Here is a 25,466-nt window from a genome sequence, read left to right on the forward strand (position 1 = left end):
AGGGATAAAAAGTGCAGGGTCTTTGGAAAGGAAAAGACGGATCAAAACATATAAGTACTCAATCATTTGTGGTCTCCAGGACTTTTTCTAGTGTTTGCAGATAATACTGCAGTGATGTGGTATGTAACTGAGTAGGGGGAACCAGATCTTACCCTTTGTACAGACTCTTCATGGTAGCCTGGTATATAGCTGTTTGGCACAAGCTCACAATGCAGGCATCTTACATACACCAGAGCAAAAATCTGTGGAAGACAAACTGAACAGGACCAGGACAGACCATCACAAATGGAAATTGAATGGGGGGAGGGGTCTTCCAGTAGTTGATTTAGCAGGGAGGAGCACCTCAAAATAAATCCGTTTGCCACCATTCTCAACAGTCAGTTGGCAAAGTTCTGACCCAGGGCTTCATGCAAGAAGGTGTGGAAGACAGATAATTTTTCTGTTCCATGGACAGTAATAGGTTCATAGGTTCATAGGTTCATACTAGGCTATCTGCCCGAGGGCATTTACAAGCCTAGCCCATAGTTTTGTGGCTTACGCCACCCCTTTAGTATGGGGAACTATACCCATTATTTTGCTGTGCCTCTGTCGAGCAGTGACACTGAGGTAATCCCTGGGGTATATCTGCGATCTCCCATCCATTGGTCAAGATTTCTCTTGAACAAGGCTAGCGAGGTGCTCTGCCTCACATATACCGGGATTTTGTTCCACAGCATAGGGAGTCTTTGGGTGATGAATCTATCCCTCCAGCACGTCCTATTAATAGCCGTGTCGAGGTTTAAGTCTCCCGCCCTTGTGGCTCTGACGGATCAAGATTTTTTGAGGTGAAGCATATTCATCAAATCTGGGTTTGACATGGCCTTGTATGTCAGGCAAAGGTCACCTCTGAGCAAGTGGTAAGCGACTGAATAGAGCTGGAGTTCTTTCAGTCGGGCAGCATAGGACAGATTTTTGAGACCCTTTATCCTTTTGGTGAGGAACTTTTGTGGCCTGTCCAGCTGCTGCAAGTGTCGAGTCAGATACATTCCGAATGGGGCATTGTACTCAATCATTGGTCTGATGAGTAATGAGTATAGGGAGACTATGACCTCCCTTGATCTAGATGTGAATCCCTTCATGATAAGGTGGGCAATGTAGAAGGTCTTCCTAACTACTTTAGCTACATGGGTGTCGAATGACAGGCTACTGTCAACCTGGGTCCCCAGGTCCCTGATAACTTCTTCTGTGCTCAGTGGATTGCCACCTATATGGTAGCTAGGGGTAACCTTGTTTTTCCCGAAGGGTATGACTATGCATTTTTTGGCATTTAACTTTAGGCCATGGCTCTGGCACCAGTTATCCGTTTCTGTGAGACCCTTCTGAAGGATATCTGTGTCAGATGTGTTTTCGACACGGCCCAGTTTGCAGTCATCTGCAAACTTTGTCAGCCATAACCCTCCTGTGTTTGCTTGTACTTCGGAAAAGTAGATGCCAAACAAGAGTGGGCCCAGGACTGAGCCCTGTGGGACACCACTTGTGACAGGCTTTGAGTCTGACATGGCACCAGCAACTCTGACCCTGTGGGTTCTGTCACTCAGCCAGTTTGCAACCCATCTTGTGATTTATGGGTTAACATTTAAGCTGATGAGTTTTTCAGTGATACCCGAGTGGGGTATTGTATCGAAGGCCTTCGCCAGATCGAGGTAGGCTGTATGGACTGCCTTTCCCTCATCAATGGCTTTGGTGACTGTTTCGAAAAAGTTAACCAAGTTTAAAAGGCATGGTCTGCCTTTGACAAAGCCAAACTGGGTTGGATCCAAAGTCTGCAAATTCCCTATGTCTTTATTTATGAGATCCATTATGATCCTCTCCATGGCTTTGCAGATAAGGCTTGTCAAGCTAATGGGCCGGTAATTTCCAGGGTCGGTGGAGGCACCGCCTTTGTGAAGTGGGACCACAGTCGCAGTGCGCCACTCCCTGGGTACGTATCCAGAGGTGAGACTATGATTAAACAGCTGTCCTAGCTGTGGGTTTAATTCCTCGTTGAGTTCGTGGAGCACACAGCCGGGGACACCATCAGGTCCCATGGATGCTGTGTTTTTTGCTTTGGAGAGAGCAGTTCTCACTTGGGCATTAGAGATGTTTGGGGGGCTGCAATCGTTTGGTATAGATATCTCTCCTTTTCGGGAGGGGAGAAGTTTGCACTGAACCTGTCAGCCAGTATGTTGGCAGTGTCTGTAGGATCAGTAATCTTCACATCATTTTGAACTAGTTCTGAGCATATCTGGGAGTTTCCTCCCAGGTTTCTAACATAGCTAAAGAAGGCCTTATGATTGTCTTTTGAGTCTTTAGCTATTTTTCTCTCAAAATTTGCTTTGGATGATTTTATGAGAGCTCTTAGTTTTTTACTTATAGTGATCAAAGGTGTCTTACCTTTTAAGGATTTTGCTCTATCTTGTAGTAGCTTCCTCCTTTTGTTGTAGAGTTTGTTTATGGCTGGGGTCCACCAGATTGGACGCTTGCCTTTGGTACAAAGAGTCTTTGTTTTGCTTGGGATTGCCTTATCCATGCAGTCCTGCAGGTGCTGGTAGAAGGCATTTGTAAGTGATTCAGCGGCTTGAGTACTGTTTTCCGCCGCTCGGGGCCTTAAAGGAGACCACACTAGTCTTTAGAAGTGTGAAGTCGGCTTTCGAGAAGTTCTTTACTGTGGTCTTTTTATTTCAGGTGGGGTGGGATGAGGACCTCCAGCGAGATTAGTTTGTGATCTGATCTCACCAGTGAGGGGTATACTTCGGTGTTGAACATTGTGCTCCCATGTTCGTGATGATGAGGTCAAGTATGTTTTCTCCTCTTGTGGGGATGGTGACTAGTTGTTCCATGGCATTTGAGTTTATGAATTCCAGGAACTTTTGGGCTAGGGTGTTTGGGCTTGAGTAGTGTTCCCAGTCTATATTAGGGTAATTGAAATCACCTAGTATGATGGTGTTTGGAGATACATTTATCCCCTCCAGTGTTTTCAGGAAAGCCATGTGAGGTTCCTGAGTTTGTGAGGGTGGCCTGTAACATGCTACAATTTGCAGAGCAGTCTTGCCTATGGTTAATTGCACCTGGATGGTCTCCGATGCATCGTGCGTTGCCACCAGTCTTGTGGTGTGGGTGTCCTTGATGAATATGCATACCCCCCCTCCTTTCTTGGTATTGTCCGGATTTTGGGGCCGGAACGCATGATATGAGGTGAAACCTGATAGTGCTGGGGTGCTCTCAGGAGCCTTGAACCAGGTTTCTGTCACAGCACAGACATCGATGTTCTCCATACTGAGAAGGGCCTCGAGTGCGTGCATTTTGAGATTTAGACTTCTGGCATTGAGCAGCATTACCCTTAGTTTTTTTCCTTTTTTGTGTTCTAGGGTGGTAGGTTTAGAATTTGAGTCTTGCCTAAAAAAAATGTTCTTGTGCACTTGGGTTCATAGGTAGGTACTAGGCTATCTGCCCGAGGGCGTTTATAAGCCTAGCCAGAGTGTGTCTTCTTTCGCTGCCCCATTGATTAATTAACTGATCCTCTGTCAAGCAGAGCCAATGAAGTGATCCCAGGGATGTATTTTTCTGTTACCCATCCACTTGTCAAGGTTTCTCTTGAAGAGTGTTAGTGAGGGGCTCTGCCTGATATAATTTGGAATTTTGTTCCAAAGCATGGGGAATCTCTGTGAGTGGAATCTATCCCTCCAGCATGTTCTATTTATTGTTGTGGCATGGTTTAGCTCACTAGAGCGTGTGGCTCGCAGTGACTTTGATTTCTTTAGGAGGAGCAGGTCCATCAATTCTGAGTTGGACATGGCTTTGTAAGTCAGGCAGAGATCACCTCCTACTATGCGATATGCCACTGAGTACAGCCAGAGTTTTTTCAGTCGGGCTGCAAAGGACATATGTTTGAGGCCAGTAATCCTCTTGGTGAGGTACTTTTGTGGTCTTTCCAGCTGTTGAAGCATCTTGTGAGGTACATCCCAAATGGGGCATTGTACTCCTATGATGGGTCTAATGAGTGACGAGTAGAGGGGCACTATAACCTCTTTTTTCTAGATGCGAACCCTTTAGTAATTAGATGGGCCTCATAGAAGGATTTCCTAACTACTTTGGCAATATGATTGTCAAAGGAGAGATGACTATCTACCTGGGTCCCCAGATCTCTTACTACCTCTTCTGTATTAAGGGTGCGGCCACCTATGTGGTAATTCGTGGGTGTTTTGTTTTTCCCAAATGGGATGACTATGCATTTTTTGGCATTTAGCTTGAGGCCATGACTTTGACACCAGGTGTCTGTGTCAATAAGGCCCTTTTGGAGGATGTCCGTGTCAGCCAGAGAGTCAGTTATGGCTCCCGGTTTGCAGTCGTCAGCGAAATTGGTTAGGCATAGTCCTCCTGTGTTTGCCTGTACTGAGAAGTATATGCTGAACAGTAGGCGTCTTAGGACCAAGCCTTGCGGGACACCAATTGTGACTGGTTTAGAGTCGGACCTGGAGCCCGCTATTCTTACCATGTGAGTTCTATCTGTAAGCCAGTTGGCAACCCATTTCGTGACGTGGGGGTTTATGTTCAACCTGGTGAGTTTTTCTGTAATACCCGAGTGGGGAATGGTGTTGAAAGGCTTGGCAAGGTCAAGGTAGGCTGTGTGAACCACCTTTCCCTCATCTATGGCCTTGGTGACTGTCTCGAAGAAGTCAACCAGGTTTAGTAGGCATGATCTGCCCTTAACAAAGCCGAACTGGGTCGGGTCAAGTGTTTGGAGGTTCCCAGTGTCTTTGTTAATGAGTTCCATGATGATGCGCTCCATAGCCTTGCAGACCAGGCTAGTCAGTCATATGGAGCGATAGTTACCAAGGTCAGTTGTGGCCCCTCCTTTGTTGAGAGGAATAACTGTTGCTGTGTGCCATTCTCTAGGCATGTAGCCTGTGGAGAGGCTGAGGTTGAACAGTGTGTTTAGGTGGGGGGTTAGTTCGTTCTATAGTTAGTGCAAGACACAGCCTGGGACAACATCTGGTCCCATTGACGCTGTGTTTTTGTCTTTTGAAAGGGCTGTTTTCACCTGTGCGTCTGTGATTTTTGGGACACTACACTTTTCCGGTATTGTTGTGGGCCCTTTTGGAGGTGAGAGGGGGGTGAAGTTTGCACTGAATCTGTCTGCCAGGGTGTTAGCAATATCAGTAGGTTCAGTATATTTTGTGCTATTCTGCACTAGTTCAGTGCATATCTGCGAGTTGCCACTTAGATTCTTAACATAGCTAAAGAAGGCTTTGTGGTTATCTTTTGAATCCTTGGCTATTTTTCTTTCGAAGCTAGCCTTGGATGATTTCATGAGGGACCTTAGTTTTTTACTGATACTGATCAGGGATGTCTTTCCTTCTTGGGATTTGCTTTTTTTCTGAACTAGTTTCCTCCTTCTATTTTATAGCCTGTTTATTGCAGGGGTCCACCAAACTGGTTTCCTTCTCTTAGAGGAGTGAGTCTTGGTTTTGCTAGGGATGGCACGATCCATGCATCCTTGTAGGTGCTCATAGAGTGCATTTGTAAAGGTTTCTGCATCTTGGGCATCATTATCCTTTAGCGTGGGGGCTGTGAAACTAACACCTCTGTCTTAAGTAAGGTGAAGTTTGCTTTAGAAAAGGTTTTTACTGTGGTTTCCTTAGTTGGGGGTGGTGGTGGGGTGTAGACATCCAGAGTGATTAGTTTATGGTCTGATCTAACCAGTGACGGGTTGACCTCTGGTGTGGAACACCTTGTCACCCATGTTGGTGATGACCAGGTCCAATATGTTTTCATCTCTGGTAGGGGAATTTACCAGCTGATCCAGGGTGTTTGAGTTGATGAATTCCTGGAAGTGCTGGGCCTGGGAATTTGTACTCGAGTAGTTTTCCCAGTGAATGGTAGGGTAATTGAAATTGCCCAATATCAGGATGTTTGGTAGGACCTTCATGTTTTCCAGTGTCTCCAGAAGGGTGAAGTGGTGGTCCTGGGTCATGGAGGTTGATCTGTAGCAGGCTACAATTTGCATTACATGTTTGCCTGATGTTAGTTGCACATGGATGATCTCAGAGGTATCATGCTGTGCCACTAACCTGGAGGTATAGGTATCCTTGATGAATATAGACACACCCCCTCCTTTTGTGTTTCGGTCCGTGTTCTGTGGCCGAAATGTGTGGTATGAGTTGTAGCCTGGCAGTGCTGGGGTGCTCTGTGGAGCCTTGAACCAGGTTTCAGTTACTGCACAGATGTCAACGTTCTCCATACTGAGGAGTGCTTCGAGCGTGTGCATTTTGAGATTTAAATTCCTGGCGCTGAGTAGCATAACTCTCAGTTTTTTGTTAATTGTGCTGTTTATGGAGGTGGGTTTGACTTTTGAGCCTTGCCTGAAAAAGGCACTATGGGGGCAGCAAGAGCCTTGGCCAGTATTCGAAAGCCTAGGGGTGACAGGTGCAAGCCGTCTCTTGTGAAGCAATGTGGCTTGTCGAGCATGTTGTCCCAGGCTGACAGACACTGGATCCCGTTTGAATGACACCAGAAGCTTAGCCAGTTGTTGAAATTTTTTCTTTATACTGAGGTATCATTCTTGGTGAGGGCAGGATGCTACTCAGAGTCAGGGTCATACCAGCCTGGGCTGCATGATCAGATGTCTCTCTTCATGTAGTCCAGGGAGGTACGTCTCAGGTCATTCACACCAACATGAACAATGACAGAGTCATATTTGTACTTGTTCTGGAGTGACCTGAGTGCTTCTGTTATGTGGTGGATTCTGGCTCCCAACAGGCAGCTAACAGTAACCTTTTGCTTGTCCAGCCTAGTGAGTGGGACGTCAGTGTGCCTGACTGTAGAGTCACCTGTTACTAGTGTGTTAGGTATGTTATTTCGCCTTAAGGGCTGTGATTGTGCGGCACACTGATTTTATGTTTTGTGTGTTGTCTGGTTTGTGACGGGAAGTGCAAGTTGTTTGGGTGTCTGCTTTGGAGGTCTCTGATGCTTTTGTAGGTTTTTATTTAGAGCCTCCGAGTATGATTTTGTGTATTTATGTGTATTTTTTGCAGTGCTGTTTTAGTACGTCTTTGTGCGGCTGGAGGTGTGCAAGTGTTAACCTTCTCCTCTTGACTCTGTGTTCCAGTCATGGGTGGAGACAGCTTAGCTTCCAGTTTGGCTGTATAATTGCATCTCTCGCTTATGTTAGTGTTTTGTGGTAGGAGGAGAGGGTTGTCTATGTACATGAGGCAGTTGGAGGAGAGGGTTGTCTATGTACATGAGGCAGTTGTAACATTGCCACAGGATACCCAGATTCACCAGCTGGACTGGAGAGTGCATCTGAAGTTGCCCTTTGGTCATGCCTGAATAGTAGGGTGAGCTGCTTAGTCGCTTGGTTGGTGAGGGGTGAGTAAAGAGCCTTGCCCTGCTGGGCAATCAGTGTCAGGGTATATTACTGCTTGCTATTAGGTCTGAGCAAGTGCTGGGCTGTAAGATGCTTTTTGAGTGCTTAGGTTGAGAGTTAGATTAGTTTCAAGGGGAAAACTGAAGAGGACACTTGGTGGTGCAGGGAATAATTTAACCATAGCTAACTGGCACTGCCCGGTGCTGAAAACCATGCAAACACGGTTTTTATAGTAGGGAAATGAAAGAGAGAGAAATTAGCCCAAAATGGCCAATAAACGACTAACTTCTGGGCTGGTACCACTCCTCCAGGGACAGATAGGTTGCTCAAAGCTCCCCTCTCTCACAGGTGAACAGAGAAACTCCCTTCTATCCAAGTAAGGCATGGGAAACCCAGAAACTAGTATCACAGCCCTGAATTCAGCACTAACCTGAAAACTGGACTATACTACCTTAGAAAGACAGGAAACCAGGAATGTTTTTGTTTTTTTTGAAAAGATAAGGCAAAAACAGTAAAAAAATACACTTAAAACAGCTTTAAACGACTACAAACGATCAGAAAAGGCTATCGCACTTTAGTGTGTAGCCTACAACAGTTAAACAAATTATTTAAACAAAAAGCAAGTTTTTAAAAGTGCAGGCAGTCAAATAAGTAAAATATGTGAAAAAAACAAGCTTTTAAATCACAATAAACGTTGGCAAATCTGCGATTAGGCGGAAAACAGTTAAGTACAGCAAGAAAGTACAGAAAACTGATACTTAATCACTCCAAAGTCTCTCTTCTAAGCTAGGCTTGTATCAGTTTAAGGTTTTCTAGTGCTACCCAGTAGGTTAGTTACAGGAAAGATGGGAAACAAGTGCAGATGTGGTCTGTTAAACCAGAAAGTTGAAAGAGATGGACAAACTGTCCAGATGGTCAATAAACTACAACTTCTGTGCCAAGAACCTCTCCTCTCAAGGTAGACAGGCTACCTAGTGCTTACCACTCCCACTAATAAGCTAGAAGGCATTCTTCCAACACAGAAAGGCTTGCGGGGCTCAGAATCTTACCAACAGTCCTGGATGCAGCAACTCTGCATCTGGAGTAGGCTAGTTACAGGAAAGGTGGGAAACAAGCGCAAGTGTGGCTTTTAAACCAGAATGTTGAAAGAGATGGAAAAAAACTGCCCAAACGGCCAATAGCTACAATTTCTGGGCCAGGAACCACTCCTCTTGTGGTAGATAGGCTACCTAATGCTTACTATTCCCACTGATAAGCTAGAAGGCTTCCCTCCAACACAGAAAGGCTTGGGGGCCTCAGAAGCTTACAAAGAGTCCTGGATACAGCAAATCTGTACCTGGACTAGACTAGTTACAGGAAAGGCGGGGAACAAGTACAAACGTAGCCTTTTAAGTCAGCAAGTTGAAAGAGATGGAAAACTGCCCAAACGGCCAAATAAACTACAATTTCTGGGCCAAAACTCACTCCTCCCGTGGAGGATAGGCTACCTAGTGCTTACCACTCCCACTGATAAGCTAGAAGGCTTCCCTCCAACACAGGCTTGGGGGGCTCAGAAGCTTACTAAACAATCCTGGATACAGCAACTCTGTAACCGGACTAGGCTAGTTTATAGGAAAGGCGGGAAACAGGCACAAGTGCAGCTTTCAAACCAGAAAGTTGAAAGAAATGAAAAAAAAACTGCTCAAACAGCCAATAGGTACAATTTCTGGGCCAGGGCCCACTGCTCTTGTGGTAGATAGGCTACCTGATGCTTACCACTCCCACTGGTAAGCTAGAAGGCTTCCCTCTAACACGGAAAGGCTTGGGGGGCTCAGAAGTTTGCAGAGAGTCCTGGATATACAGCAAGTCTGTACCTGGACTAGACTAGTAACAGGAAAGTCAGGAAATAAGTGCAAACACAGACTTTTAAATCAGAAGGTTGAAAGAGATGGAAAAGCTTCCCAAATGGCCAATAAACTATAATTTCTGTGCCAGAAACCACTCCTCCTGTGGTAGATAGGTTACCTAGTGCGTGCCACTCCCACTGATGAGCTAGAAGGCTTCCCTCCAACACAGAAAGGCTTGAGGGGCTCAGAAGCTTACCGACAATCCTGGATAGAGCAAGTCTGCATCTGGATTTCACTAGTTACAGGAAAGGCAGGAAACAAGCTTAGAATTTTTTTTTTGTTACAGAAAAGCAGCTAAAACAGCAGTAAATACAATTCAAATTGTAGTGCAGGCCAGCACACCGAGTGTGTAGCAACACTACGCCAAATACAGTTCAAATACATTTAAATTAGCAAATGACTAAAAAACATGTGCAGAAGGCAGTAAATTTAGAAGGCTACAAACCAGCAGTAATAAGTGCAGAGTAAGAGTGACTGAACAGATAACAGCATGCAGAAGAGCAACTAAGACGGTTACAGTAAGAGCAGCTGAATAAAAAAAAAAAAAAAAAAAAAATATATATATATATACACATACATACACACACACACACACACATATATATATATATATATATATATATATATATATATATATATATATACAAACTTTTGAGGGAGGGAACAGAGCAGGATTAAGAGGCTACAGGGGTTGTCCTTCCCAAATGCTCTCTTTGTACATAGTAGGAGTGCCTGAAATCAGAATATGATCTCACTGCACTCAGTTGAGTGAGCAAATGAGATGGGCCCTGAAGGAGTATCCAAATACAAATCTACATGAGAGGCGGGCTATTTCAAAGCCACCAACATTAACACCAAAACAAGAACAGGGAGGATGGGTGGGGAACTAACTGTAGAGAGACAGCCACAACTTCATTTGAGTTAATATTCAGTGAAAAACACAAATAAATAAATTAAATATAGTACTATATGCAAAAGAGCAGATAAAAGTGTACTAAAATTCACTTATACATCCAGCTGATTTCGGGTAGATGTTAGCCGGCCAAAGCTGTGATATTAAGCCTTCAACTTCATCTCTTAAAAAAAAACTTCATCTCTTAATATCCAGGGATATTCTCAGGATTCAGAAGGGCTGCCCATAGATCATTGTAATGATTTCCTTTTAGCCCAGGCAGCAGTGGTTCTCACTTCTTTTTGAAATGGCCAGGGACAGTGCCTGGCACATTGCCAGGGTAATCCTATGGGCTAGGCTTGTAAAGGCTCCAGGGCCCTTAGCCTAGTACACACCTATGAACAATTACCACAAGCTTTCTCACAGAGTGGATTTACTCACACAGCCCCAAGAGTGTTTGATATATCCTGACCCTAAACAACTGCAACTGATGTACCTGGACGATAACTTTTTGGCACGTTTTTCTCTGAGAGCTTGCAGCAGATTTTAATGGACACAAGAAAGCTTGCAAATAAAAAAATGTATACTAATAAATGGAAAAGTTTATTTTTTCAGTTGGTGCCAGCAAAAGAGCCAGCACCCATTCAGGGCTATTGTTTTTCTGGTTTTACAGTATTTGTGTGAATTACTATCCTATGGCCTTATTGTCTTAACTTCTCAATCAAGGTCCACTTGTTGGTCATTTCAGCATGTCCCCCAAGAAGTAGTGTAGGGGCAACTCCTTCTTGGCATCTACGTCTCTAGAGTCAAGTTCAACATTAAGGACCTCATCTGACCAAGTTTACAGATAATTGCAAACTAGACACAAGTCATATAACTCCCTCAGGCACACAATACCATCCAGAAAGGTCTGGCAGAGATTAATTGCTGGTGCCAGAGCCGCAGTCTAAAATCCAGTGCCAAGAAATGCATAGTAGTAGCCTTTGGGAAGACTACTACCCTTGGAAACTACCATATTGATAATACACCCCTAAGAGTTGTCCCAGTGGTCATGGAGTTGGGAATGCATGTAGACAGTAACTTGGATTTTGAACATCTTGTGCCTGTGGTACTAAGGAAATCATTCTCTGTTGCTCAACTTATAAGCTAGGATATGAACTCTAGGTCAAATTATGTCATTGTTCCATTGTGTTATGCCCTCACCCAGTCATTTGAGTACAACACACCCTTCAGAATGTACCTGACCAGACATATCCATCAGCTGGAGTGTCCACAGAAGTTTCTCACCAAAAGAATAGTGTGCATAAATCTGTCCTACACAGACTGCCTGAAATCCCTATCCCTGTGCTCTGTTTCTTGTAGTCTGCTGAGATAGACTGTCTGTGCCTGGCATATAAAGCAAGCATCATCTAATTCCACTCTGATGGATATGTTGTACATTGCAAAACAAATTGCATTAGAATCACCTCATCTGCAACATAAATAGGGCATGTTGGAGGGACTGGTATGTGTCTTACAGACTAACCCTTCTTTGGGACAGGATTCCAATCCACATGAAGCAGAGTTTTTCTGTAACTTGGACCAGTGGATGGGGAATCTGATATTTACCTGTTGTTTGGCACCTGTGTCTCTCGTAGACAAAGACAGCCTGTAAGTGCTTGACCAGTCATCTCCAACCTTACATATACTCCTTAAAATATCCCTAGGGTATTAACACTTGTAAGATACACTTGGGAAGTATGACTAAGCTTGAAAAGGTCCTCCAGGGGACCTTAGCCTAGTAATCCCCTATGGACCCATGTCTGGCTATGGATCCCCCTCTTTCTCTGCAGCCTCATGAAAATGTTTTTTGTGCAACTCCTAAGAAAAAGGTGGCTCCCCTTTGGGATCGTGATTTTGTATCCTAGTTGCAAACTTGTGTGGTGGGTCAACCTTATCAGATTTTTTCAAAGATAGGGTTTCTTTAAGAACGAATCCATTATTTGCGCCTACGGTGATACTTTGCTCCTTCTCTCACTAGAAGTAGAGTAGCACTAATCCCAAGCTGCTTTCTGAGTAGTAGTAGTAGTAGTAGTAGTAGTAGTCGTAGTAGTAGTAGTAGTAGTAGTTGTAGTAGTAGTAGTAGTCGTAGTAGTAGTAGTAGTAGTCGTAGTAGTAGTAGTAGTAACCACCCAGATGTTGATGGGTTCAGTACACTTGTTTTACTTGGTGATATCCTGAATAGAACCTACAAGACCTGGACCCATCAGAAAACCAAGCTACAATCAGATCACTAAGGAATTCCGTTAGACACTGTCAATTCAGAGACTACCAAGAATGCATGCTCGTCTGCCCCTTCTCTCACCAGGAACCAAAGCAGTAGCATTAATTTTGAGCTGGCTGCTAAAAAGCAAATATCAGGATTTCCAGCAATTGGTAATTACTAGTAAGGTCAGGAAACAAAGGTCCCTCTGCTCCTTAGCTATTTAGGAGAACTAATTTCAAGACAAATCCTAAAAAGCAGTTCCCAGGCTCTCTAGTGATTGGGTACTCCAGTCCTAGATGTTACATATTTTAAAAGCAAGCTGGAAAGAAGGGATTAAAACTGAGTATTGCAGTTTTTTTTTTTTTTTTAAGTCTAAGGGGAGGGCCTTACCAGTTTGATCTTTCAGTGCAAGTAGATGAGGTGGGGTTTACAGTAGAGGTGGCAAGCTCAGAAGCCACCAAGCACAACAGAGACTGGGAGGGTGGGTGAGAAAAATCATCAGATGTCTCAAAGCAGAAAATAAAAACATAGATTTACTCAAAACAGACAAAATAAAATAAACAAAACTGTCAATGCAGAAAACAGCTGTAAATGGCTAAATCAGTTAGCCAGCTTAAGTGCAGACAGACAGAAACATTTAAATAGCTTCCCTAAATTACTTTTTTTATTTAAATCCCATCAGAGAGTCAAACACCAAGTGCACGAAATGTAAGCCTCGAGTCTTATCAGAAGAAAAGGCCAAACTTAATTCTGTACTAAGTATCAGTTATGGAAACAAAATATCCAATAAAAAACTATGTGAAATCTGAAGCCCAAGTGTTAAAATTTTCCTTAGAAAAAGAGTAACATCTTTAATCTAATCATCATGGTAATTGTCAGAATAAGAATTATCAACTTGGATCTGTAGCTACTCTTCCTTTTTCTTTTTCATTATTATTTTTGGAGTCAGTATATGGAAAGTTAAGGGTATGTAATATGAGGTCTTATGTTTCCACTGATGGAGTGAATACTGCAGTTTTAAAGTTTGAGTTGGATTATTTTGTAAAGCCTACAAGTCCTTGTGTTTATTTTATTTGTTGTGGCTGGCAAAGAAGTGCTTGCTACTGAGAAAAAAGAGACTTTTACTGACTTATGCTGCTTGTTTTGTCTGAGAAAGAAACACTATTTTTGAGTTGACAATGGAACAAACTACAGGTCCCATGGTCTGTCCTTCCAGCCATAAAAAGAAAATGTTAAGCAAACAGTATTTGCCACCACAGCAGGCTAGCTAGCAATTTTCCTCTGCTTCAGCTGGGTGACTAAACTTTGGCTAAGGCTGGTTCCTCAAAACATTCATCTTTTATGCTGGATCCCTCTAGTGTTGCACCTACAACCAGTATTTACTGGGGGTTAGCCATATCCTCTCTGGCTTTTTGTGGCAAAAGCAAAATAAACAGTTTCTCCAAAATGTGGGTATACATATGTTTAAGTAGAAATGGCAGGGGGGGGGGTTCCAAAAAGAATCCATGAAACTCCAAAACTAAGGACGGTCCAACAAGCCAAATGAGTTTTTAAAGGACCTTTTCCCCCTCCCACCCTGGCAGTCTCTGTTCCCATCCAGAAAGTGAGAATCTCCTCTTTACTCTTTGGCAGCAGATAGTTTCAGACAAGTTGGTTCTGAAGGTCATTCATCAAGGTTACAAATAGCAGTGGGAGGAACAACCCCCCTCCCTTCCAGGGGGTAATTTCTCACCCACCAGACCAAACTCCTGTCCTTCAACATATGCTGTCTCACGGAGTGATACAGCCAGTTCCACCTTTACAGGTTGAGAGAGGATTTTATTCAAGGATGTTTAGTGCCATAGAAAGAAAATGTTTTGGAGATCAGTTCTGGATCTGTTTTGTAAAACATTTTGTGTTTGTACCCAAGTTCATAATATCACTTCACAGCCTGTTAGAACTTCTTCCTCACTTTTTGAAATCCAGTGCTAGGGTTTGTCAGAAGAAAAATCACTTGATGTAGACTGAAAATTTGCCTAAATCCATGTCTGTCTTTCTCCCTCCTTACTCCAAAGCAGTCAGTCCCTACAGGCACTTCAGACTCTGCTTGGTGAGCAGTTTCCAGAGAGATAAAAGTGCAGAGTTGTGTGGGACAGAAAAGGACAGTCGAAAGCACACAAATATAAAAGAGATACTTGCCTTGATCAAAACACTCAACTCTCTGAATTCTTTGGTCCCTGGAACCCTTTTAAGTTGTTAGAGACAGTAGCACAGTCATGTGGTACAACTACAAGGAAGAGGGAACCAGGTCTTGTCTCCTATGCAGACTAGCCATATTAGTTTAGGATATAGATTCACAGCACAGTGTCGCTCTACAGGTTTTGTAAATCCCATCGCAGCAAAATTGTGTGACAGATCAGCTGAACAGGACAAGGGCAGACCCTCAAGAATGGAAACTAGACTTAGAAGGTCTTCCAAGATTTGATCCACATGTGGGGAGATCCTCCAGTAGACCTATTTGCTTTCTGTCTGAACAATCAGCTGGCAAGATTCTGTTACAGGACTCCGTGCAAGAAGGTCTGGAATACAGATGAGATGTCTTTTCCTTCCTTTCAACAGGAATATTCCTGTACACTTTTCCACCCTTTGATATCCAGGGTACTAAAGATTCAGAAGGAATCCACCAAGGTCATTGTGGTGATTCCTTACTGGCCCAAGTGGCCGTGGTTATCCCTTCTTTTAGAAATGGCCATGAGCAATTACCACAAGCATTCTCACAATGGATCTACTCAAACAAGACTGATGACCTCAATCAGCTTTGACTAACTGCCTGGATGATAGGTCTTAATTCCCTTTAGGCACCTATATACTGAGGACATCCATCAGGTACTAATGGAGCCAAGAAAGCCTGACTCCAGAAAATCATATGTTAATAAATGGCAAAAGCTTTCTAGTTGGTGCTGAAGTAACCAGCACTGATTCAGAATTAGGGTTTCACTGGTTTTGCAATATTTGTGAGAGTTACTGTCCTAAGGCTTTTCTTATTCCACCATCAAATTTCCTTTATTGCCCATTTCAGTATGTCTGCCCATGATTCCTTCTCTTTCAATACATTCTTATGTCAAAATGTTTTTGAAAGGGGTTTTGCACAAGAGGCTTCAAAGAAAACTGGTAGTCTTTCCTTGGGACTTAATTTTGTGTTACAATAGCTAACACTTGCTGTGTTTGAACCAGTTTATCTGGCTGAATTGATGTTAACATGGTAAACTGTTTTACTGATTTCTGTGACCTTTATAAGAAAAGAGTATCTGAGTTGCAAGCTGCTATGCTGAGTCAACCCAATCTTATTTTCCAGAGAGATGTGGTTTCTTTGACAGCTAATCCTTCTTTTGTCCCTAAAGCAGTGTCAAAGTTTACTTTAAGGCAAGCTATCCATCTCCTGTGTTCTTTCCTGAACTAAAAATGAGGGAGAAAGGATACTCCATATCTTTGATATCCACAGACATTTCCACCAGTATCTTGTCAGAAGTAAACTTTACAGATCAATTGTTCATTTCATATGAAGGTACGAAGGAGGTGCAGGTTGTGTGAAAACAGACTGTTTGTTTTTCAAATGGTTGTCTCAGCCTGTTACATTTTGTTGTTCTCATCACAACAAAACTGTTCTAGACAGGGCAAGGCCCACTTTGTTATGGCCTTGGTCTCATCTGTGGGTTTTTGAAAAAAAGTTGAATTCTAGACGCAGCAACTTGGTTCTCTACTCATACTGTTACAAGGCACTACATACTTTATTCCTTCTCTAGGTCTAGATCAGGGTCTGCTAGGACCATTCTCTAGGTGCTCTTGGACCCTTATCTTTCCTCCTACCAATTTAAGCTATGGTAATCTAGTCGTATAGCTTAGGCTACTGCATTAGTGATCCTTATGAAGAATTTAGTACAGTTGTATAAGTAAACTTGCAAAGAGTAGATGTTCAAATTATCACTGCTGCAGTAGCTGTTTCTGCCACCCCCTGTTATTTTTGTATGTTTTTATGCAAGGGTATGGATTTTTTATTGTTGTACTTCTGCTATTGTCCTCTCAGGGGTTTAGCATCCCTCTCTTGTTGGTATGAAAGCTTTGAAGGGCTTGGCACCCAAATCTGACTTATATTCAGGTCAGCTCATCTCAAGTTGACTAATGATTTGGCTGCGTGAAAGGTGTCCTGAAAGCTTTGGAAGCTGGACGGCTTTGTCTTGTACAGGGTACACCCCATGTAGCTTAGATTACTGCCTGAACATCTACTGTTATGGTAAATTTATGCTACTGTACTATCTCTATTGATCATTTCATCTTCATTACTAGTCCCACCTTCTTTCCCCAGCCCTAGACCTAACTGGGTTAGTAAGTTCCTTATGAGAAATTATGTGATTTGTCTTGTGTACAGTTACGTCTTTTCGCCTTGTACATTCTTCAAAGATCTGGAAGAAGGTTCTTGATGAGCACAGCATTGGGGAGAAAAATGGGAGGGAACAGGTGGCATGGGAAAGTTTCTGTTAACAGGTTAATTCCCACTGATCTTGATCCTTGAGGTAATGAAAGTGGAACTGACAGTCAACTGTATCATTCTTGTTAAGCCTATTGTAAAATAATATAATTTTTGTACTCCTGATTTGTAATCTAAAAATGGGTTTCTTTTAGTAAAGAAGACTTTATTCTATTCTATGATTACTGATTAAATCAAATTACATTTTGGAAAGTTGTTTGATTTTGGTTTTAAAATTTTGTCCAGAATATTGTTAGAATAATTCTGTTTCAGAAATTATCTTAAAAGTAGTACATGCACCAGAAGTAATAAATTATCACCAGGGTCTATTCCTTTGGGTCAGAAAAGGAAATCTTGTAATTTTGTTACATGTATAGCAGTTATGGTCTCAAACATGCCTTTAGATTGGACAATTTTTTTGTAAAAAAAAAATCAGTGTTTCAAACAGGTTTATTGTTGACTAGTTTAAGACTGTTGTGGTTTGCATTTTTTTTTTTATATATACTCTTGATGATTTTGCTTGAAACATAAAACAGAGTGTTAAACTGTACATATTTTCAATTGTAAAGTAAATAAAGAAAAAAATGCTAATACTATTTTTACAAATCACAATTTAAGCAACCTGTTTCTGGCACATTTCTTGTATTACCTAGCCAGGTATTTGTTAGTAGTGGTTTATCATATCATGATGTATTTGTTCTTTAAGGTAACTGGAGGCTCTAGTGGTATTGGGAAGTGCCTTGCTATCGAGTGTTACAGACAAGGTGCATTCATAACACTGGTTGCTCGAAATGAGGTAAGATTTTCCTTTGTTACAGCTGATGCACGCATTTTTGTAAGCGGAGAAGGCAGTCCGTATTCTGAGAGAAACTTTTTTTTTTTTTTGTATTTTGTATATGCTAATAGTCTTTAATCAGTACTTCATTCCTGGCATTTTTGTTTTTACTTTAACATTAAGCAATTGTTTTAAGTATATTGTTTAATATTCCACTGTGCATTACATAGATAAATTCTTAAGTTATTGCAGTGACATCAAAGGAGCAGTTTAGGAATAAGCAAGAGTGTGTGTTTTAAGAAGATTAAGAGAATTACCCAGTTTGCTGAGGAATCCAGCTGTAAAATGGGGGAGGTTCATCATTTACAGCCAGGGATGTCAAGTTTGAACTTGGAGTTATGGATGTAAATTATTTTTTTATAGAGAAGTTATTAAATACTTAGAGATTACTAAATCCTTCAGTAGTTTAACATTTAGCAAATGATGATCCATCTCGCTCTGACAAGGATGGGAAGGTTTTGAGAGCTATCAAAGACATTTTTCATAGGTTTTTGAGAGTTGGAAAAAGTGTATTATTCTGCCAGTCTTATTTTTAGTATTCTTAATTCTCTCATCTTGTTTTTGCTTGCTTCTTTTGAGAATATAGGAACATTATTGCCACTTTTCCTTTAAGTGCAAATGTTCTCTGAATACAGTTACTGCTTTTGCTTGTCAAGTAACCAAACCTTCTTTAAAATGTGCTTATGATGCGGCTGATGCTTCTTCCGGACTAGCAGCTACAGCTTTGAGTGGCTACATTCCCAACATTTATCTGAGGATACAGGTGAATTTGTAAATTCTCTTCTTGATAAGGAGGTTGTATTTGTACCCATTTGCTGATGAGGTCTTGAAAAAGTGTGATGAGAGAGAGGAAACTTGTTCAAGGGTGACTTAAACATTTCAGCCTTCTTTCTCCAAGTTTATTAAAGGTTTCATCCCTAACTCATGACCCTTTTATAAAAAGCAAAGGTAAGTAGACTCTGCAGACTTTAGGCAAGTGGAGGCTCCAAGAAGAAGGGAGAGCCTCCCAGAATCCAGGACAGTCCAGCAAGTCTGAATGACTATCTACAAATTGTATCCCATTCCCAACCTGCTGTCTTTCAAGTCTTCCCCAAATCTGTCTGTCTCTCTGTTTCTCTCTTTGGGGAAAGGTAACCTCAGACAAATGGGCTCTGAGAGAGATCCAAAAGGGGTACTGATGGTAGTGAGGGCCTCTTTCTCCTTTTCAGAGGATTCCTTTTTAACCACCAGGTAGATCTTCATTTTTCCTCCTATTATTCCGCATCTGATGACTCAGAGGGTAATAGAATCTGTTCTTTTTTTCCTTGATAGGGAAATTTTTTAATCAAGGATGTTTCTAGGACTAAATAAAGAAGCCTCATGGAGAACAGCCCAAGATCTTTCCTTTCTCATTGTTTGTGAAGGTTCATAGCTGTGTACTAGGCTAATGGCCCTGGAGCCTTTACAAGCCTAACCCATAGAAGTGCCCTGGCATCGTGCCGTCCGACGTTAGTTCTCAGTGCCTTTGCATTGTTCAAAATGCTGTTTTTTTCAAAATGTTATATCTTATCCTCCCGTTCAGTTTTTTGACTCTGTATTTAAAAAGATACTTAAAGTACTCCTATAGCCCCAAATGTTGTCAATAGTGATGGCCTATTGCAGGCTGCATAGTGTTCACATTTTTCTTTATTAGATGGCTTGCGTATCTTTGCAGTGTCTTTTTTTAAAAGTGTCAGCAATCTTTCACTTGGCTAAAACACTGGGCTTCCAAGAGAACATGCAAAAATCATGTCCGACTCCCTCCCACAGGACTGTATTCTTGGGTTGCTTCCTAGATACTTTAGGAAGTTTTTCTTCCACGGTAAAAATCTATATCTATATATATTCTTGAGTTTTTCCACTCAGTCTAGAACTTCAGCAAAGGAATTTCTTAGGATACTAGGATTCATGGTTATCTATGAATGTTCGTCATATTGATCGCTGCTGTAGTAACCTTAGCTTTATGGGTAATACTCTGCCAACAGCCATCCTGTTTCCAAAGCCTCAGGGTACCTTCCATGTACCCAAACTGTTAAGCAGCTTGATGTGAGCTGAGTAGAAGACTATTTTGGGTGTGAAGCCTTTTAGAGCTTTACTTTTGTCGAAGACTCCTCTAAGGCCTTTGAGGATTGACGGTCAACTTGTGCTTACAATTGCTGGGCTGATAAGTTCCCTTGTGGGGGAGGGCCTTTATTTTTCTTAATTGTGTTGATGTTTTATTACCTTCCTTTTCAGGAAAGTTATCAAACACCTATGTAGCTTGGAGTGCCACACCTGTTACATAGTTTACACACATCTTGCATCCAGAGCATTTTCTGCAAAATAAACTTGAAAAGCATAACATAAACAAATGTAAATATTTTGTAAACAATAAAAGCTATTAAAGTTGTACAAATACCAATGTTTACCACTAAGAAGTATTCTTTATAGTACTAATAGTGCATTCATAGTCATCATCATATTCTTCCACCTGTTCCCGTTAGGGGTCGCCACAGCGGATCATCTGTTTCCATTTCTTCCTGTCCTCTGCATCTTGTTCTGTCACACCAACCACCTGCATGTCCTCTCTCACCACATCCATAAACCTTATCTTAGGCCTTCCTCTTTTCCTGTTACCTGGTAGCTTCATCCTTAGCATATTTTTCCCAATATACTCAGTACTTGTCCAAACCAACGTAATCTTGCCTCTCTGACTTTGTCTCCAAACCTTCCAACCTGGGCTGACCCTCTAATATACTTATTCCTAATCCTGTCCACCCTCGTCACACCCAGTGCAAATCTTAACATCTTTAACTCTGCAACATCCAGCTCTAACTCCTGACGTTTTGTCAATGCCACTGTCTCCAACCCATATAACATAGCTGGTCTCAGTACCCTCTTGTTAGACCTTCCCTTTCACTATTACTGGTACTCTCCTGTCACAAATCACTCCTGACACTCTTCTCCACCCACTCCATCCTGCCTGTACTCTCTTCTTCACCTCTCTTCCACACTCACCATTACTCTGAACTATTGATCCCAAGTATTTAAACTCATCCACCTTCGCCACCTCTACTCCTTGCATCCTCACCATTCCTCTATCCTCCCTCTCATTCACACACATACAATCTGTCTTAGTCCTGCTGACCTTCATTCCTCTTCTCTCTAGAGCATATCTCCATCTCTCCAGGGTCTCCTCCACCTGTTCCCTACTCTCACTACAGATCACAACGTCATCTGCAAACATCATAGTCCACAGGGACTCCTGTCTGATCTCGTCTGTCAACCTGCCCATCACCATTGTAAATAAGAAAGGGCTCAGAACTGATTCTTGATGTAATCCCACCTCCACCTTAAACACATCAGTCACTCCCACTGCAGACCTCACCGCTGTCACACTACCCACGTACATATCCTGCACCACTCTTGCATACTTCTCTGACACTCCCAACTTCCTCATACATTGCCACAACTCTTCTCTAGGCACCCTGTCATATGCTTTCTCTAAGTCTACAAAAACACAATGCAACTCCTTTTGACCTTCTCTGTACTTCTCCATCAACACCCTCAGAGCAAACATCGCCTCTGTAGTGCTCTTTCCCGGCATGAAACCATACTGCTAAATCATCACTCCCTTCTTAATCTAGCTTCCACTACTCTTTCCCATAACTTCATGCTGTGACTGATCAATTTAATCCCTCCAGTTACTACAGCTCTGCACATCACCCTTATTCTTAAAAATCGGTACTAAAGCACTTTTTCTCCATTCCTCAGGCATCGTCTCACTTTCCAAGATTTCATTAAACAATCTGGTTAGAAGCTCCACTGCCATTTCACCTAAACACCTCCATGCCTCCACAGGTATGTCATCTAGACCAACAGCCTTTCCATTCTTCATCCTCTTCATAGATATCCTTACTTCCAACTTGCTAATACATTGCACTTCATGATTCACTATCCCCACATCATCCAACCTTCTCTCCCTCTCATTCTCTTCATTCAACAACCCCTCAAAGTACTCTTTCCATATGCTCAACACACTCTCCTTGACTGTAAGTATGTTTCCCTCATTATCCTTTATCACCTTTACCTGCTGCACATCTTTCCTAGCTCTGTCTAGCCAAGGTCCTTTTCTCCCTCCTTAGTGTCCAACCTTTTATACAACTCTTCATATGCCTTATACTTAGCCTTCGTCACCTCTCTCTTTGCCATGCACCTCATCTCCTTATACTCCTGTCTACTTTCTTCATCTCTCTGGCAATCCCACTTCTTCTTTGCCAACCTCTTTCTGTGTTTGCTCTCCTGTACTTTCTCATTCCACCACCATGTCTCCTTGTTGGCCTTCCTCTGTCCAGATGTCATATCAAGCACCTTTCTAGCCGTCTCCCTTACTAGCTCTGCTGTAGTTACCCAGCTATTTGGTAACTCTTCACTGCCACCCAGTGCCCGTCTTAACTTTTCCCTGAACTCCTCCACACAATTACCCTTTTTCAGTTTCCACCATTTGATCCTTGCTGCTGCCCTTACACTCCTCCTCTTCTTGATCACCAACGTCATCCTACAAACCACCATCGTATGCTGCCTAACTACACTTACCCCGGTCACCACTTTACAGTCTCCAATCTCCTTCAAACTGGCCCTCCAAAATAAGATATAATCCACCTGTGTGCATCTTCCTCCACTTTTGTATGTCACCCTATGCTCCTTCCTCTTGTTAAAATACATATTCACCACAGCCATATCCATCCTTTTCGCAAAATCCACTACCATCTGACCTGCATTCCTTTGCTTAACACCATACCTACCCATCACTTCCTCATCCCCTCTGTTGCCTTCACCAACATGCCCATTGAAATCTGCTCCAATCAACACTGTCTCACCCTTGGGTACAGTCATCACCACTTCATCCAACTCAAGTCACTCCATCGCACACCCAACTTGTGGATCATATGCATTAACAACATTCATCATTACACCATCAATTTCCAGCTTCATAAACATCACTCTATCAGACACTGTTTTCACCTCCAAAACACTCCTTAGCATACTGTTCCTTCAGGATAACTCCTATGCCATTTCTCCTCCCATCCACACCATGATAAAACAATTTGAACCCACCTCCGATACACCTAGCCTTACTCCCCTTCCATCTGGCCTCATTCATAGTCTTTTCCATAAATAATGTAATGTATTGTAATGCACAAAAACCCCAAATTATATTTTCTCTAAATGGTCACAAATTACGCTGTCTTGAAAACTATCCAACCTAGACATATATTGTTAAAACATTTTTTGTTAACCAGATATAAGCTTTCATGTGACAACAAGAAATTCCTCTCTCAGATGAGATATTTACCGAAATATGAAAACATATGTTTAATTGTATTATAAGCAACACAAATAATACTATATATCTTTCAGGATGTACACAATACAGTGCAAATTAAAGACCATTTTCTTCAACAGTATCCAAGGTTTCACCTAATGATATGCAATAGTTGGTAAGGCACTTGGTTTTTGAAGTATTGAGTATGTATGGAAATACTGATTATTTTCATAATTGCTAACAAACTGCTAACAATACTTCCAATACAGTGTGATAGAAACATCGCCTTGTTTCCCACATTGGTGTTTCATACTATACACATCAGTAAAATGTAGGTCTCTCAGTTATGAAAATAGGAACATAAATATGAATAAGTGGGAAAGAATAATTTCTCCACTGCAGGGCATCAAAGACTAGCAATCTTAATCTCATTTTGTTAATACTCCCTTGTCATTTCTAATACTGCTTATTATTAGCTTGTAAGTCACTTAAAGAAGCAAGTCCCCAAAACATTCTGGAAGATGTAAAGAGGTATGGTTGTGAACTGGAAGTTTACAAAAAAAAAGGCATTATAGGCTTGAGTGAGTTAAAGCTAGGAGTGTTGTGTTTTAATGGACTGTCTTGAGAGTGTAAAATACTTTTAAATGCAGTACTCATTTTTTATGTCCATTTATAAGTAGTGTAAAGTAACTGAAAACATTTTTTTTCTGTGAGAAATTGTTTATTTTTCTTTTGTGGGGCTGTTATATTATTTTGAACTGCTTTTTTACTGTGTGTTTAATGTCAAAAAAGTAAATTTTCTGACTGGTAGTGTTTATTGGCAACTGTGGCATAACTTCTGCGAGAAAGAGCCACCGTTTTTACTTGATCATGGAATAAACTACCTGTCCCACAGTCTCTTCTTCTTTCACTCACAAAAAAGAAAAAAAAATAAGCAAACGTTCTTTGCCACCGTAGCAGTTTTGCAGTTTGCCTCAGCCATAGGTGGTTGACTCTGCTGTAGACATTTGTTGTACTTCACACAATTCATTTTTTACTCCATATCCCTTTGGTGTAGCACCTGCGGCCACTATAAATGGGGGTTAGCATGTCCTGTGCAGCTGTTGGAGTCCTCTCAGTGGGCAAGAGGGAGCCACTCTTTTCAGTCCTGGGAGAGGGAATGTGAAATGTTTCCCTGTTGTGTCAGAATGCTGTATCTATCACTGGGGAAGCAGCTGCTGCCATTAGTAATGTGGTTGGCCCCATTTTTCCTGTCAAAGAGAAACAGAAAACCAAACGTAAATATTTTGTAAACTCCTCCTCAAATTTCTTTGGATATGAGTAGTTTACTGGGTCTGGCTCAGGGTTTAATTCAGATTACTGATACTTCTTATAAAGTAGTTTCTGGTAAGAGAGAGGGATTTCTCTTTTCCTGAAGAGAATCTGAACAGGAAGATGCAAGGACAGATGCAGGGTTTTTTCTTCATATTTCTGATTCAGACTCTGAGAGCACAATTTCTGTATTCGCTGTATGGGGGTTTCTCTTTCTCTGAGACTGTTGCTACAGTGTGCCAGCATTTTCAGTGGGAGAACTGTGAGGTTTCACAAACCCTCAGAAAATATGAGTTCTTACAGAAGGATTTTTCAGAATCTATACCCATTCCCTCTGTTCTGCCTGCTTTTGAAGATGTGTGTGTTACTGTCTACAATGTTCCTGATAGTCTTTCAGATGTTCTATTCCCAAACCTGACCCAGCAGCTATAGCTTTATTTGATCACACTGTTGCTAAGCTCTTCGTTAATTCCAGTGTTTGCATTGTGCATATGACTCTCTTACTTCTTCCAGGGCTATGGCAACTTCTACTGTTCTGAGGATTTTGCATGGCTGCATTCTCAGGACCTCAATAATGATGTTAAAAATGAGATTTTAAATTCTGCCTTGCTGCTGATGTAATCGGAAAGTGTGATGAAAGGGGCAAGGTGATCCAGGGACTGTCTAAGATTTTTCAGTCCACCTTTTCCAAATTGTCCAAAGGATTTCCTATATCCTCATCTAGTTTTGGCAAAAAACAGAACAAACAGTCTTAGCAAAATTCAGGGTTCCAAAAAGAAGTTTTGAATCTCGCAAAATCAAGGACAGTCCAACAAGTCTGAATGATTATTCAAGATACATTGTGACCTCCCCCTCCCACCGTGGGCCCTTTATTCTTCCAGAAAGCCTGAATTTCCATTTTTTTTGTCTTTGGTAAAAGACTGTTTCAGACAAATGGGTACTGAAAATCATTCATAGGGGTAACAGGTGGCAAGTGGGAAGAAATTCCAACTTTACAGGGGGTGTCATTCCTCATCCATCAGATCAGACTCTGTTTCTTCATGTTCATCACATGCTGTCCCAGGACTTGCTAGAACCAGTTCCTCC

General features: G+C 41.9%; 1 protein-coding gene across 1 annotated transcript in view; it reads left to right on the forward strand.

The window, feature by feature from the left end:
• KDSR (3-ketodihydrosphingosine reductase) overlaps positions 1 to 25,466 on the forward strand; it is a 1,199,410-nt gene that overhangs the window by 39,214 nt on the left and 1,134,730 nt on the right. The window contains exon 2 of the mRNA XM_044065256.1: positions 17,618 to 17,707. Within this exon, the coding sequence (XP_043921191.1) occupies positions 17,618 to 17,707 (90 nt within the window). The remainder of the gene's footprint in view (positions 1 to 17,617; positions 17,708 to 25,466) is intronic.

The sequence above is a fragment of the Protopterus annectens genome, chromosome 3.part0, assembly GCF_019279795.1.
Source record: "Protopterus annectens isolate FY-2018-M chromosome 3.part0, PAN1.0, whole genome shotgun sequence".
Taxonomy (NCBI): domain Eukaryota; kingdom Metazoa; phylum Chordata; order Ceratodontiformes; family Protopteridae; genus Protopterus; species Protopterus annectens.